Below are 15,990 nucleotides of genomic sequence, written 5' to 3'. Positions count from 1 at the left end.
AGGCCGGGAGCCGCAGTCCACCGCCCGCCCCTCGGCCCGGCCCGCCCGCCCCCGCCGGACTACAGCTCCCGGCGACCCCCGCGCCAAGCGCGCATGCGGGGCCCGGCCACGGCGGACAAAAAAAAAGCCCTCCCCCCGCCCGCCCGCTTTCCCTCCCCCGGAGCGGCGCTGGGCTCAGCCCGACACCGTGAGGCGCCCGGGCCCGTCGCTGAGAGGCCGCGGGGAAACCGCCTCCGCCGCGCCCCCGCTTCCTCTTCCTTCTCCTCTGCCCTTCCAGCCCCTAGGAGCGGGCTGTCCGCGCCCGGCGGCGGGTGAGTAGGGAGGGCGGCGGCGGAGCCCCGCCGGTACGAGGGACGGGACCGTTATCCCGCGGCTCCCTGAGGGGAGGCCTCCCCTCCCGCCTCGGCGCGGAGCGGGGGGGGGGGGGCGGAGGGCTGGGCCCGCCGCTCCGTGAGGGGAGGATGGGGGGGCCGCTGCGTGGGGGGGCGCCCCCTCCTCAGCGCCGCGCGCGCGGGGGGGCGGGGCTCCGCCCCCCCGGCGGCTGGCAGAAGGGGGGCGTTGCCACCATGCCGCCGGTTCCCATTGGGCGGCGGGCGGGAAGGGGCGGGGTATGCAAAGGAGCGGCGGAAGGCCCCGCCCCCGAGGAAGGCTGGGGGGTGGGGGGGGGGCGGCTGCTGCTCTCACCGTGGGACCGGGACCGAGAGCGGGACGGTGTATGTGGGGTGGTTGGGGGTCTGAGCACCGGGGGGGGGGGTGGGCATCCCCGCTCCTGGGACGGTGTCGTGGTTTAACCCCAGCCGGCAACCAGGGCGGCAGCCGCTCGCTCCCCCTTACCTCCTCCCATCCCCCCGGATGAGAACTGGGGAAATTAAAAGGAAACCTCGTGGCTTCAGATAAAGACAGTTTAATAGAACAGTGATGGAAGGGAAAATAATAATAATGGTAAATGAATATACAAAAAGAGGGATGCAATGCAGTTGCTCTCACCACCCTATGATCGGTTGCCCAGCCCATCCCGAGCAGCCATCGTGGACCACTACCCCCCCGTCAGCCCCCATTCCTATACCGAGCATGGCGTCTGTGGTGGGGAATGTTTCTTTGGCCAGCCTGTCCTGTCTGTGCCCCCCCTCAGCTCCTACAGGGAGCTGAAGAAGTCCTTGACTTAACATAAACATCGCTTAGCAACAACTAAAACAGTATGTGTTATCCACATTGGTCTCGTACTAAATCCAAAACACAGCAGCTGCTAGAAAGAAAATTAACTCTGTCCCAGCTGAAACTGGTACTGACAGTACAGAACTGTGTAGACCCGTGCCCAAACACTGGGGGGAGTGCACAGGCAGCTCAGGTGAGAAGTGCCTGTGGTGACACATAGTAAGCAGAATAACTTTCTTTTCTATTATTTCAATCTAGAGGCATTTAGGTCCCGTCCCCCTTCCCCCCCCCCTTCTATATACCAGGTGACTTAGTGATATACCAGGTGACTTAGTGAGTTCAGTCTTTCACCCCCCGGTGGCAAATCTGCGCTGCAGTCGGCTGTGGGGGGAGCGGGTTGCCTGGGGAGGAGCTGGAGGGCAGAGAGCTGGGCAGAGACCGGGGAGCGCGCTGCTGCAGAGGGCTTGCTGGAGGCAGGGATCCAGCAAGGGTGGATCAGTGTGCAGCAGCGTGGCCAGCAGCAAAGAGCTTCCCCAGCCGCCAGCGAAGAATTGTCACAGGTGTCTCAACCTGACAATTCAGGGAGGTCAACATAAAATCATACGCCTGCCTGGATGTGTAACGTTACCTGCCTCTCTTGGATTCATGACAATGTTTTTAATCATCACCATGTTTTGGGTATCGCCTGTTGTGTTTCCAGTTCTTTATTTGCAGGCTTCTCTTGGCAAAGGTTTGGTTGCTTGAGAGAAACATCTGCATGGTGACTGTTTAATGAGCGCAACCATCCCCTTGTAAGCTGATCTTGTCGGTGCGTACAAATCTTTGGGTTAATATCTCACAATAAGGGTCAATGTTTAGACGATGTTTTTAAATATTTCTTTTTGCTTGTCTAACTTTAACTCTGCGATCAAAATAACAAAACCCTATAAAACACATTTAAAAAATAAAACAACAAAAAGAAAGGCTTGTAAATCAGTTAGGTAAATTAGATGGCATAAAAGTTTGTCCCCTCTATGCCTGGTTAGAGGCTACTGGCAGCCCTTTGTCCTATCTGCCAGGACGTGAGAACCTTGTCATACTAGTTTGTTTGAAACTCGTGTTCCTCTGGAAAGACTGAATTTGTAATTTTCTGACAAAAAGTTGCTGGTGCATTCCCAAACTCTTGCTTACGGAATTAACTTTTATTTCTGGTCTCGGATCCTGGGTGGAGAGAAACTTCTGATAGGATTGTGTCCTGGTTTCAGCTGGGACAGAGTTAATTTTCTTCCTAGTAGCTGCTGTATTTTGGATTTGGTATGAAAGGAATGTCCACAATGCATATTGTTTCAGTTGTTGCCAGGTGATGTTTACATTAGTCAAGGACTTTTTCAGCTCCCCATAGGAGCTGAGGGGGAGCACAGACAGGACAGGCTGGCCAAAGGAATATTCCATACCATAGATGCCCGGTGTATAACTGGGGGCTGGCCAGGGGGCAGGGATCCGTGATCACTGCTTGGGGTAGGCTGGGCGACCAGTTATCGGGTGGTGAGAGCGACTTTTGTTGTATCATTTTATTTTGTATATTCTTTTACCATTATTATTGTTGTTATTTTCCTTTTCCATTACTGTTCTATTAAACTGTCTTTATTTCAACCCACAATTCTTTTTTCCTTTCCCCTCCTTCTCTCCCTCTTCTCCCTGTGGGGCTGGGGGGGTAGGCGAGTGGCTGCGTGGTCCTTGCCGCTGGCTGGGGTTAAATCACAGCAGATTGACAGAATTCCTTTTATTCAAGGAGGAACATGTCTATTTGATTCCATGGAAATCTGCGTTCTGGTTCATTTGGTTAAATACAATAATAGGAATAAGGGAGGGAGATGCAGAGGGAATTAAGCGACCAACTAGAGGGAACTGATTCCCGCTGAAGAGCGAGGGGGTGATTATTTTCGTGGGTTTCCCAGGGTGCCTGCAGTGGTGGGCAGCAGCGCACCGGCGCAGACACAGGGCGGTTCACTGCATGAAGCTACCGTGCAGCGGTGTGTGCTTCAGATACCAGCTGTGTACTGACTGGGTGGTGGGGGTTTTTTAAGGGGTTAGAACACAAATGGGTGTTTAGTGTCGGTTTGGCTCTTTGTGGGAACCTGAGAGGAATTAAAGGGGTTTTGTTTGTCCTAAAATCAGTTTCAGCCTTTTGTTTCCTGTGACCGTTGCCGTATGACATGGAAATCCAAAGGACCAGCTCGCACTAGCGAGGACAATTTCTCACTCGGGGAAAATGTGCCAGCACCGATTTCGTTATAATTAAATAAATACCAATAGAGTTTAGACTAATTCATTTCTCAGATATTATGTGTAAGTGTTGATGGACACCCGGAACTAAAGTAGTTGTTATTCAACATGATCATTTTGGCTAAGTAAATATAATTACACTGGTAAAGGCAGAAATTATCAGATGGTCAGGACTGCTGGGATTAATATTTCATTTTGTTTACGTGGTTTCACTGTAATTCATAAATGCCTAGGTGCTGCAGTAGGACACTGCATACTTAAAAACTAAAAAAAAATAAGTGAATTGTTCCTCGAGTCTGTCTGGATTTAATACAGAAGTGGACTTTTACGTTAATGATTTTGTAACTACTCCAAATTGGGTAATACGTTCACTTTTATATAGCTGCCTTGTGAGGTATATAGTTAGATGCTGCATTTTCATTTTGTCTAAAATGTGATTATATGTTAATCTATGTTGGAATCTTTAGAAATAGTGAAAATCAAATTTAAATATCTCTTTGCAAACATTATGCAGACTTATGAATGAGAGAAATCAGAGGTACTTTTAAAGTAACAGTTGCTGGAATCATGTTTTACTTTTTGAGTGGTTCTTAAGAGTAGCAGAGGTAGTTGCCATCTAGGCTGACTAAAAAGCCATCATATGGTGCTGAGTATCATAAAAGTACCTAGAAAAACAGGAATTAGTTATTACTGGTTTTAGGGGGGGGTGTCTCACACCTGTGTAATTGTCGTGGTTTGACCACGCAGCTGTTCACTCCCCCCCCCCAAGGGGGAAGAGGGAGAAAAAAGAGGAAAAAAACTTGTGAGTTGAGATAAAGACACAGTAATGAAAAAAAATTAATAATAATAGTGGTAAAAGAATTTACAAAATAAGTGATGTGGTAGAGTTGCTTACCACCCGATGATGGGTGGCCCAGCCCATCCCGAGCAGCGACCATGGATCCCTGCCTCCCAGCCAACCCCCAGTTATGTACCGAGCATGGCATGGTATGGAATACTCCTTTGGCCAGTCTGTCCTGTCTGTGCTCTCCCTCAGCTCCTATGGGGAGCTGAAAAAGTCCTTGACTAATGTAAACATCACTTGGCAACAACTAAAACAATATGTGTTATCCACATTCTTCTCATAGGGAATCCAAAACGCAACAACTACTAGGAAGAAAATTAAGTCTCCCCCAGCTGAGACCTGGACAGTAATGAACCGTGCCCCCCGCCCCAGCAGAATGCTGCTGGTTTCATGTGACTTTGTGCCGTCTGGGTGCTATCGGGTGTGCACCAGGTGTTTCCCCTTGGAGCTTGGTTTGTTTGGGGCCCTTGTTCTCTTTCCCCACTGCCTTTGGTTGCTGACCTTCTGCTTGGCTGCCCTCGGAGAAAAAACAGGAAAGCTTAAATCAGTGAGCACTACAGTAGGGATTTGGGACGGTGTGTTGGTTTACAGTGAGATTGCATTTCAGAGCGGTGTGGTTCTGCAAATCGTTTCATTAATTAGCGTGGGACGTGGTGCCGTAAATAGTGTTTGCTGGTGTGTTCTGTTGGGATAAGCCCGAATATAAAACACTCGGTGCTGCATCTCGCTGATTCTGCTGCTGCGAGTTAAATCCATGCGGTGGGAGTCGGATTGAAATGGCGACAGCCGACGTCCCGACTGCTGTGTTTCATGGGTTGCTGTCGCTGCGCTTGTACTGGTGTCAGGGGTGAACGGCAAGAGCTTCTCACAGGGAACCTGTGCCTTGGGTGAAACCGGTGAGTGCCAAGTCTGTATTCCTGCTGTCTTGGGCTAGAAAGTGATACAGCTTAAGGTTAGGGAGATAAACACACTTAATTTTTAGTGAGCAAAGGACATTGACTTTAGTGGTGATGTGTGCTTTTCCTGAATCAACCGCTCTGCTGCTGAAGAGAAGAAGCTGGAAAAAAAGGCAACAGAGGTAATTCATGGAGTATGTGTGGAGGGGTGTCCTGGTTTCAGCTGGGTTAGGGTTAACTTTCTTCCTAGTAGCTGCTTCCGTATGAGAATAATGTGGCTAAACTACTGTTTTAGACATTGCTAAGTGATGTTTACATTAGTCAAGGACTTTTTCAGCTCCCCATAGGAGCTGAGGGGCAGTGTGGACAGGAAAGGTTGGCCAAAGGAATATTCCATACCATAGATGCCATGCCCGGTACATAAATGGGGTTAGCTGGGGGCCGGGGAGCTGCAATTGCTACTTGGGATGGGCTGGGCAACCGATCATCGGGTGGTGAGCAATGGCATTGCATAGTTCTTTTGTATCATTATTGTTATTATTACCTTCTTGTCCATTACTGTTCTATTAAACTGTCTTTATTTCAACCCTTTTTTCTGATTCTCCTCCCCATCCCCCTGGGAGAGGGGGAATGAGTGGATGGCTGCATGGTCCTGGTTGCTGCTTGGGGTTAAATCACGCCTCCCTGGTGCATTAAGGCTTCTTCGGGGCTACTCTGCTGCTGTCCTTCAGTTATTTTTATTCCTTTTGAGGGGGGTTTAATAGCCTGGGTGCAGCCTTAGCTACGAGCTGACCATGCATATGTCCACGAGACTGCTCTCTAGCTGATGAGTCCAGGTTTGTACCTCCAAGGAAGCCAACTTCTGTCTGGAAGAGCTGACAGTAAGCCACAAGCGATAAACCCAGATGGGTTTGGGTTGACTAAATGCCCTTTGGTATCTCCACATTCACTCTCCTTCCTGTTCCTGATGTTGGGAAGCTTCACCCTCTTGTATTTGGGTGTAGGCTATAGGCAGAGTTAAACTCTGCCAGATTGCCTCTGCCTCTTTGCTTTGGATTGAGCTGGCTCTCAACATCTGGAGCTGCTTTTGCTGTGGTCCAGCAGTGTTTGTGTTCCAGAACAAGCTGATCCTCCACAGTGGTAACATGGATGTTGCTCATCCGAATTGATTCATAATCCACATGGTGCGGATGGTGAAGAACTGTCCGTGTTTTTGTGCAGGAACTCCCAGATCCTTTGCTTCTATTTCTCTTGGGCTATGGCTGGTGAAAATATTTACTTTCAAAAAATAGTTAAGTTTATCTGAAGGCAGGGGTGTCACACAGTCTGAGCACCCTTGCTGTGAAGCTTGTTGTGCTTCCACTACATGTGAGCGGTCTACCGGTTGGAAGGAGCTGAAAATTGTTGCTTATAGAGTATTTGTATAATTTCGAGATGATCAATGGCACGTCATAACAAGGAAAATGGATCATCCTATCAGGATTGCATAGGTCTGCTGGAGGGTGAAGGTGAGAATCTCCTAACCCTGTGTGCACGGTGGCTGGGGTGGATGTGTTACAGAAAACCAGAAAAAATGGTGGTGGTAGGTTTGTCAACCCAACCGCGTTTCCACGCTGGGTTAGCGAAGAACCGTCAGACTTAACTTCCTCTGAAACACAGGATCACTGAACCAAACTGCAGGAAAGATAACACAGATTTTTAGCCAAGATCTGTTTAAAATGATTCATTTGCACTTAACAGCTTGTGAGTGTTCATCAGTATGGTTTGGAAAGAAGCAACTTCTGTCCTTTGTCAGAAGGCCAATATTTGGGCAGAGTTAAATATGCTGAAATTGAGTCTTGGCCCAGAAGGCAAAGAAGCCAAGGGGCGAAAGCTGCAAGAGCCAAGAATCACTCTGGCTTCCAGTTACATTATTTTTTTTAATGATATATTTTGTTATGTTTCTTCTTGTTCCAGCTTTGTAATGAAATGTGTACTTCTGTACTCTACGAGAATGTTGTTTTTTTTCCCCTAATATCAAAAATAGCCCATGAGGATCTTGCAGGAGGTGGACTTTTTTTTTTCCCAGGGAGCAGCCAGTCTTCAGTGGTGTGTAAGGATGAGCTCACACAAACCTGCATCCAGCTGTATTTTGGGATTCTCAGGAGTTACGTCCTTTTTCATCAATCTGGCAGGACTTGTTTTGGTGTTTGTGTCCTGGTTTCAGTTGGGACAGAGTTAATTTTCTTCCTAGCAGCTGCTGTGTTTTGAATTTAGTATGAGACTAATGTGGATAACACATACTGTTTTAGTTGTTGCTAAGCGATGTTTATGTTAAGTCAAGGACTTCTTCAGCTCCCTGTAGGAGCTGAGGGGGGGCACAGACAGGACAGGCTGGCCAAAGAAACATTCCCCACCACAGACGCCATGCTCGGTATAGGAATGGGGGCTGACGGGGGGGTAGGGGTCCACGATGGCTGCTCGGGATGGGCTGGGCAACCGATCATAGGGTGGTGAGAGCAACTGGTATTGTATCATTTTATTTTGTATATTCTTTTGCCATTATTATTATTTTATCTCCTGTTATTGTTCTATTCAACCCAGGAGGTTTCTTTTTTTTTCCTTTTTCTCCTTCTCCCTACCCTGCTTTGGGGGGGGCATGGGAGGGAGTGAGCGTGTGGCTACGTGGTCCTCGCTGCCGGCTGAGGTTAAACCACAGCAGTTTGTGATGCTGGGCGAGGGGTTTGTGGGGAGAAGTATGCTTTGGCATCCACAGCTGCTTTTCTGGAGAGTAGCAGGCAATGGATAGGTGTATCATTTTGGGAATACCCGCTTGAGTTACATCTTGTGTAGGCTAAAAACGTGTTGCTATTGCTTATTGCGGCTGTTCTCTAAAAAACGCATATCCTGTTGTTTTTTTTCCCCCCTAATTTTCCATCTGTATTCTTTATATGCTTAAATAACAGTTTTTCTTCATAAAGCTTAATTATTTTTCTGCTGTTGCGTTTCATGTGTCTGACAAGCAACTGGTAGAGAGAGTATCCGTTACTGGTGGGTTTATCAAGATGGGCGTGTGTGCCCCTGCGTGAGTATGGGTAAGATGGCAACTAACTGTGTCTTGTGGTTTTGTTCTCGCCTGCCTTGAGTGTTTCTCTTAAAAGTAGAAGCCAGCAACAAACGTGGAGTGAGATATGTGATGGTTTTATTTGGCTTCCTGAAAAGCTACTGGGTTTGGTCTTTGTTTTTCTCTTTGTAAAAGGAAAACTCAAGAGGCTTTTTAGCTCTATATGGTGGTGAACTACTCCTCAGGCAGTGTGCTGGTTTTGGCTGGGACAGAGTGAACTTTCTTCGTAGTAGCTGGTATGGGGCTGTGTTTTGGGTTTTTTGTTGAAAACAGTGCTGGTAATACAGAGATGTTCCCGTTACTGCCGCGCAGCGCTTACACAGAGGCAGGGGCTTTTCTGCTCCTCTCCCCACCCCACCAGCGATGGGCTGGGGGGCACAAGGAGCCGGGAGGGGACACAGCCGGGAGAGCTGACCCCGACTGACCACAGGGATATCCCATACCGTATGATGCCACGGTCGGTACATAAAGCTGGGGATGAAGAAGGAAGGGGGGGGGCGTTCAGAGTGATGGGGTTTGTCTTCCCCAGTCACCGTTCCGCGCGATGGAGCCCGGCTGTCCGGGGGATGGCTGAACACCCACCTGCGATGGGACACAGGGAAGGAATTCCTTGTTTGGCTTTGCCTGTGCGTGGCTTTTGCTCTACCTATTAAACTTTATCTAAACCCACAAGTTCTCTCTTTTGCCCTTCCGATTCTTGCCCCCATCCCACCGGGGGGAGTGAGCGAGCGGCTGCGTGGGGATAAGTTCCCGGCCAGGGTAAATCACAGGCAGGAATGGCGAAATTCTACATCCTCGGTACCCTACCCCACTGTATTTTTGCAAGGCTTTGTTCATTGTTACAAGCCTTTACTTGGGCAAAGGCTCATCTTGGCACAGTTAAACTGAAGGATTTATTAGTAATTATAACTAATATTAACTGATCTGGAAGTTCTTTTTTAGCAATATGTGATTAAGATTCATAGATGTAGCATAAGTGGTACTCTGGCAGCTAGCTTGCAGTTGTTCAAAGGATGATTTTTAAATTGGCCTTTTTGTGTAGCACGTTGGTAATGGGTACGGGGTTATACTTTTTTCAAGGCTTTGCACTGGGGATTTACGTTGGGCAATGGTGGTGTCAGACGCTTTCTAAGGGCTGGATCTTGGAAAGGCAGCCAGGTTCATTACACCTAGTGGACTGTAGCTTACTCTTTCCAGTAATAAGCACTGTCCCAGTGGTATAGATAAGAATAGTGGAGAAAACTGGTGTTTGAAAGGGAGAAATGGTGGGAGGGGCATCTTTCACATGTGACTTGCTGTCAAGTGGGTAAGAAAAAATCCTCTTGTGCTGCCGTGGTGCAACGGGATGTCTCTTGAATCTACGCTGAACACCAGTCTGGCAGCATGCTGGTTAAAGAATGGGTGTCCTAAAAATACAAGGCACTATGACATTCCAATTTGGAAAGACTCTTCCAAATCTTATTAGAAGAGTAGTCCAACGATAACCTAACCCAACTCCCGATCCAAATGCGATTCTGATATACTGAGGCTGTGGCCTCACGTGCCGCAGCAAAGTAACTTAGGATGTGCTGTCCTCTCCGTTGAGCCAGGACGGCTGTTTGTGGGGCTGTGCAGTGAACCAAACTGGGACCCTGTCCTGGTTTCAGCTGGGACAGAGTTAATTTTCTTCCTAGTAGCTGCTGTGTTTTGGATTAAGTATGAGAAGAATGTTAATAACGCATATTGTTTCAGTTGTTGCTAAGTGATGTTTATATGAAGTCAAGGACTTCTTCGACTCCCCATAGGAGCTGAGGGGGAGCGTGGATGGGACAAGCTGGCCAAAAGAGTATTCCATACCATAGATGCCACGCTCAGTAGATAAATGGGGGTTGGCTGGGGAGGGGGGGGGGGGCAGAGAGCCATGATTGCTGCTCAGGGCGGGCTGGGCAATGGGTCGTCAGCTGGTGAGAATGACTTGTGTTGTATTATTTTATTTTGTATATTCTTTTACCATTATTATAATTGTTATTATTATTATATCTTCCATTACTGTTCTATTAAACTGTCTTTATTTCAACCCATGAGTCTTCTTCCTTTCCACTCCTTTTCCCCCTACCTTACTGGCGGGTGGGGGGGCGGTGAGCGAGTGGCTGCGTGGTCCTCACTGCTGGCTGGGGTTAAACCACAACAGACCTGGTCCAGTGGAGCACTTCTCCTTGCCCTTCACTGGGCAAGCTCCCTGACTTGCCGTGGATCAGAAACTGCCTTCCAGGGATGGCAGCAATTCTGCATGAGGGAGACAGCCTGAGCTGGCACCTCTCTGACGTGCTTCTGCATCCACAGCCTTCAAATGATGGCTAGAATTTCCTTGGTCTGTTTTCTGGACAAGGTACCTCTGCAAAATAGAAAAGAAATTGTTTTTACACAGCGTGATTTTTCACCTAGATTGGGGTAGGTGCGTCTGTCTGTGCCACCACTAGCTTGGGAGGTGTTGAACTGATGCGGAACAGTGAGTAGAGACATGGGAGAAAGGGGAATTGTGTAGTTACGTTTCATTTCATCTTTGATATCAGATTGTTAAGATATCGTTTTAAAAAGTCTAAAAGGTATCATGTTTAAAATCACTGTCAGCATCCCAACCCTAAAGGAGTTCCAATGATGAGCTTGAGAACTGTATTAGGTATGAAAAATCGTGGTTCAGTGAAGATTGATTTATTTACGCCACATCGTAACCTCCCTTTTCCCTCTGATATTCCACAAGCAATAAGCAAGATGCCCCTCTTCTTCTGGAGGATAACCCCATCAGCCTCTGCCTCCCCATCCCCAGCAGACCCTCTCTTAGGTCACTGAAGCAATCGATATGGTTCAGACCTCTCATGATCTGCATCCTGAAACAGCTGCTGACTATGCCACTGCCAGTTTATCCGTAACACAGGTTTAAAGCTATTTAAACCTCGCTGGCCTGGGGCTGGGGAGCCAGCAGGCTGCTGGCTGTGTGTTGGGTGGTTAGCTTTCCCCACCCCTCCCCTCCAGCTTGCAGGCTGAAGTGCTCAAAGTCCTGTCAAAAGAACAACCCGCTGCCATTTTTTTGAAGGTAAGCGTATATTATCGCGTGCAGTGGTTATTTGTACTGCCCTGACTTGTCTGCACATCTGATAGGATACACGTCACCTTTGGAAGGTTGAGCCGCTTGTGTCCAGGTTCTACAGGAGCAGCAAGATGTCTCATCGAGCTGTTGTGAAATGTCCCGTTTATCTGAGCTATCTTGACTTTTGAGGTGATTTTTCTCAAGACTTGCCCATGGAGTTGTAACAGCGAAGTCTCTACCAGTTCTCTCCTCCCCGAGGCATGTCAGGTTATTGCTTTAGATAGGTGTAAACATCGCAAGTTGCAACACTCCAATAGAAAAATGTGCTCTTAGCAGCTGCTGAAACTTCATTCTCAATTTATTCATTCTTGTATAGACAGTTCTACCAGCAGAAGCATGAACAAGTCCTGATTATTATTTATGTCTTAAATAAGTTGAAATTCTCCTGAATGACATACAGAAAACAGGTTTAAATCTCTTTTTTGTGTCACTGTTGAAATTCCGTTTTTAATTTTAGCATCCTAATTGGGACTACTTAGCTTTGGAGTTAATCCTACAACTGAAGAACATGCGAATAAAAATGTGATGTTCTGCTTACTGATACTCCGAGGCGAGGCCATGATTTTGGGGCAGGGTGGTGGTGGTTTCTTTTGAGTTAGACCACGGTAATTGCAGGAAGGATTGTTGCAATACTTGTGCCATAACTATGATTTGCCATTTCTTTTCTGTACGTTAATGCCAGGGGGTTTTGCTGTGTTTACCTAGACTGCTGGAGTTGCGAATATGCTTAGAAAGAAAAATCAATGTAAATTCAGCTAATCAATGAATAGGCATCTCTCTAGGCACAAGGGGTTTGCGGTCTAATCATGGCACAACATTAACTTTTGAATGTGTAGCTCCAGCTTTGGATGAAGCAGTGGGAAGCGTGAAAGCACAGAAGAGCGAGCGCTTCCTCCTGTTAATTAGCCTGTATATTGGCTTGCTTGTGTGTGTATGATGAAGTGTCTTCTGGGGTTTTGAATATTTTGTTTTCTTTGCTTCTGTAAGACAGGTTTTAGTTTTCTTGCACTGTTGTGTGTATCTGAACAGGGTTTTTTATTTCCTTTTCTAGGAGGAAAATGGCCCAAACTGCCGCACCGGCAACATCCATCCATGATGAGGACTCCTCTGAAAGCAGAATGGTGGTTACATTCCTCATGTCAGCACTCGAGTCAATGGTTAGTAGAGAAGTTAAGCAGCTGCGTCATAACTCTGTCTTGGCATGTGTAGGGTTACACCAGTATATTCCCTCCCGCTGGGGAGCAGCAAAGATGGGATGTTGTAGCTATACCTTATTGCATGCTGTAACTCTCTTTGCTTGTGGAAAAACGTGCTGACTGTCTGCTCAACAGCCGTCTTGTTTCTTCTTGTGCTGTGGTGGTTTGAAAAATTATTTTGTCAAATTAAACAAATGGGAAATATTTCTTGATTGCTCAGGTGGAGCGTGGTTGAAAGGCAAGAATATGTTCTGCTCTTTGTCATCTGTAATATAGAGTGAATAAATGGTCTTGAGGCCAGCGCCTTGTCCTCTGCTGCTGTACCGATTCAACAAAACTTCTTCAGAAAATATGTTTGTTTTTTTATAAGTTGGAGTATCACCTGTTTTGTAGAAATTATTTAATCATTGCGTGGTGGGGTTTAAGGTTGGCCAGGGCTGTGAGTGAAAATGCCTGTCCTGTTCCCTCACAGTTGAAGCACCGTCAAAGATTTCGTTCTTTGAAATTGTTTTCTTAAATGATAAGCAATAACAAAAATTTTCTTTTTGGCAATGAAACTTGAATGAGATGATTATAAGGTAATTGATTGCATGCCTTATTCCCCCAATGGGTATATTCGGATCCTAAAGGCTTTGTGTCACATTTTTCCTCTCATGCTGCAGTTTTTGGTGTCTGTATAGATAACAGCAAACTCGGATCAGAGTTCTTAGGAGAAATTGACTTTTTGTGAACACTTCTTGATGATCTCCCTAATTTTCTTAGGATCTTTGCGCTCTCCTTGCACCGCAGGCTTCCTGCCTTATTTCTTTGCCAGGAATTTCTCCCAGGAGAACACGCGTAGGAGTTCAGAGGGAAGGTCCAATCCTTCCGCGCTGGAGGAATTCGGCTGAGCCTGAGCACGGCGGGCAGGACAAGGCAGACGGCAGGCAGCCTTCTGCTTGCCACCACCACACCTTTCCCCTCCGAACACCGGGTGGGATAAGTGTGCTCTGAATGAACAAAAGTCCCGTACGCTCTGTTGAAAGTCGGGGTTGGTGTAAGACACTCAGTGTGATTATCTAACAGGGAAGGGATAATTTCACATGGATTGATGTCATAAATCATTTTAATTAAAAACAGTGCAATCTCTGGGTCTAGACGAGGCTTTAATTTCACTAATGCACCTACAATGCTTTTAAGATTCCTGATGAAAAGCACTCCAGATGTATAAATTATCCTTTGCTAATGGCTGATGTTATGTTGCTTGCAGTACCGCTGAAGGGTGGATGCTGGCAGCAGAAGTAATAACTGTTTTACATGATACCACATACGTTTCTGTTAACTGTACTCTTAACTATGGTAATAAAAGCTTTTTGTTTCTCTTTTCATAGTGTAAAGAACTTGCCAAGTCCAAGGCAGAAGTTGCCTGTATTGCTGTATATGAAACAGATGTGTTTGTAGTTGGAACTGAAAGAGGAAGAGCCTTTGTCAATTCTAGGAAAGATTTTCAGAAGAATTTTGTTAAATACTGTAAGTTTCAATGCTGTATTTTTGTATTTTACAAGCTGCTTAATGCATATTGCATAACACTAATAACTTTGGGGAGTGAAGTTCTGTATATCATGGCTACGTGCTATAATTACGTTGGCTACGGCAAAACCAGCTGTTCAAGAACATAAAAGTGATCAGTAACAGTGGTCTTGTTTTGGAGTGTTATTTCAACCGTGGCTGGAAATGTTCATTTTTTTCTTAGGTAATGTGACAAACTAGCACAATAAGAAGTATTAGACTGTCCGCCCTCACGACACATCCTGCCTTGCCTAGTGCATGTTAATTTTTCTTTGTATCCCCTCCTCCAAGTCTTTTTGCCACTGGTGAAGGCTGGGCGGGACACTGAGCAGGTAGTAGACTGCTGCTGTCAGCTCAGATGGTCCTGGTTCTTCACATCTCTTCCTGCCCGATTAAAGCAGATGCACATTTTTGACAAGATATTATTTTTTTTATGTAGTCACTGTTATTTAGTAGACAGAGATCTGTATCTGTACCATAATGACTTAAAATTACATCTGCATTGCTTTTCTACTCCTTTAAGTACATCTAGGGTGTGCTTTTTGTTTGATTTCATTTTTATAGTAAGAGAGTGGAACTTTTGTGTTCGTAACACGTGATCAGTTGAGTACAGGACAGTATTTTTAGGAGTCGGATTTCAAAAATTCGGTGACTCTTTGGGGGAGCACTGATGTGCTCATTTAGGAAAGTGTTGTTGATGGACACTGCTTAATCAATAACAAAATGCACGTTTACCTGCCTAGGAAAAGGGAGAAGATGCAGGTCAAGAGCAGGGTATGAGAGAAGAATCAGTCTGGGGGGAGTTTAAAAGCAACAGCTGTAAAATGTTCTGGCTTGACTAGTTAAATACTGCTTGGAAATCGACCGTGTTTAATCTGTAACAGAAACATTTGCTCCTAAAAATGCATTTGCTGCCAGTTAAAATTGTCCTGGAGGTTTTGTCTCCCAAGTTACTTTTTTGTGGTGGGGCTCTGGATTTTTGCCACTGTCCTGCTGGCTTGGACAGTGACTTTCTGCGCGCATAAGCGTGTTTACTCTAAGGAAAGTCACCACCATGTTGCATTGTAACAGACAACTGATATCAAAATACAGAATTACGACCTCACTCAGGAATCAAGTATAATGAATCAATTCCTTTTTTTTTATTTTTTACAGGGGCAGTCTTATGATGCTGGTATTTATGAAAACTGTTAGCTGAATAATAGGGGGCAGTTCAGTTTTCCACCTGATTTCTTTTTTGTTTTGTTGGTATTGTTCCTTAAAGGGCTTCCCTGAGGTCCTAGATACTTTGGTTTATTGCCAGTACAGTAGTATCATGGGCCCTGATATACTGGAGACGTTGTATACTGGGCACATCTGTTGGTGGGGAGTCTGGACTAACTGGGATTTGATGTTTGATCTGCCTGGCTAGATCTGTATTTCTTGTTCTGTACCATGGGAAGCACTGGCTTCTTATCCATGCTTGTGTTCGACTGTGTCAGACGTGGTTCCTGTAAGTATGTGCATGAGTTTAAATCTTAACATTCGTTCTGATAATCCCCATCCTCTGCTTTATTCCGGTTACAAGATACTCATTCTTGGGCAGTGTGTTTGTACTGTCAGGCTGACGAGATTAAGCAATATCCACTTTGAAAACAGTGTTTTCATTATGCTTCTTGCAGAACATCGTGGTGTAGCTCCGTGTGCATAAAGCCACCTAAACTCAGGTTTCACCGAGTGCATATTCCCCGTGCTTTCCGGGGAATTTTGATGCTGGAGGTAGTTTTCTCCTGCTGCTGACAAAGTTGTTAACTCCAGAAAACTTGACTTCAGAACACCAGTTTTTAGGAATAACAGCATTCCATATTCCTGGCGAT

General features: G+C 46.3%; 1 protein-coding gene across 1 annotated transcript in view; it reads left to right on the top strand.

Moving 5' to 3' along the window:
* Positions 1 to 284: 284 nt before the first annotated feature.
* GTF2I (general transcription factor IIi) overlaps positions 285 to 15,990 on the top strand; it is an 81,988-nt gene continuing 66,282 nt past the window's right edge. Inside the window, exons 1-3 of the mRNA XM_082493249.1 lie at positions 285 to 311; positions 12,442 to 12,547; positions 13,957 to 14,095. Of these exons, the coding sequence (XP_082349375.1) occupies positions 12,449 to 12,547; positions 13,957 to 14,095 (238 nt within the window). The 5' untranslated portion in view covers positions 285 to 311; positions 12,442 to 12,448. The remainder of the gene's footprint in view (positions 312 to 12,441; positions 12,548 to 13,956; positions 14,096 to 15,990) is intronic.

This window comes from Vanellus vanellus, assembly GCF_965231255.1.
Source record: "Vanellus vanellus genome assembly, chromosome: 19".
Lineage (NCBI taxonomy): Eukaryota > Metazoa > Chordata > Aves > Charadriiformes > Charadriidae > Vanellus > Vanellus vanellus.
Note: the sequence above shows the minus strand (reverse complement) of the source record. Positions and strands in the feature narration are given on the sequence as shown.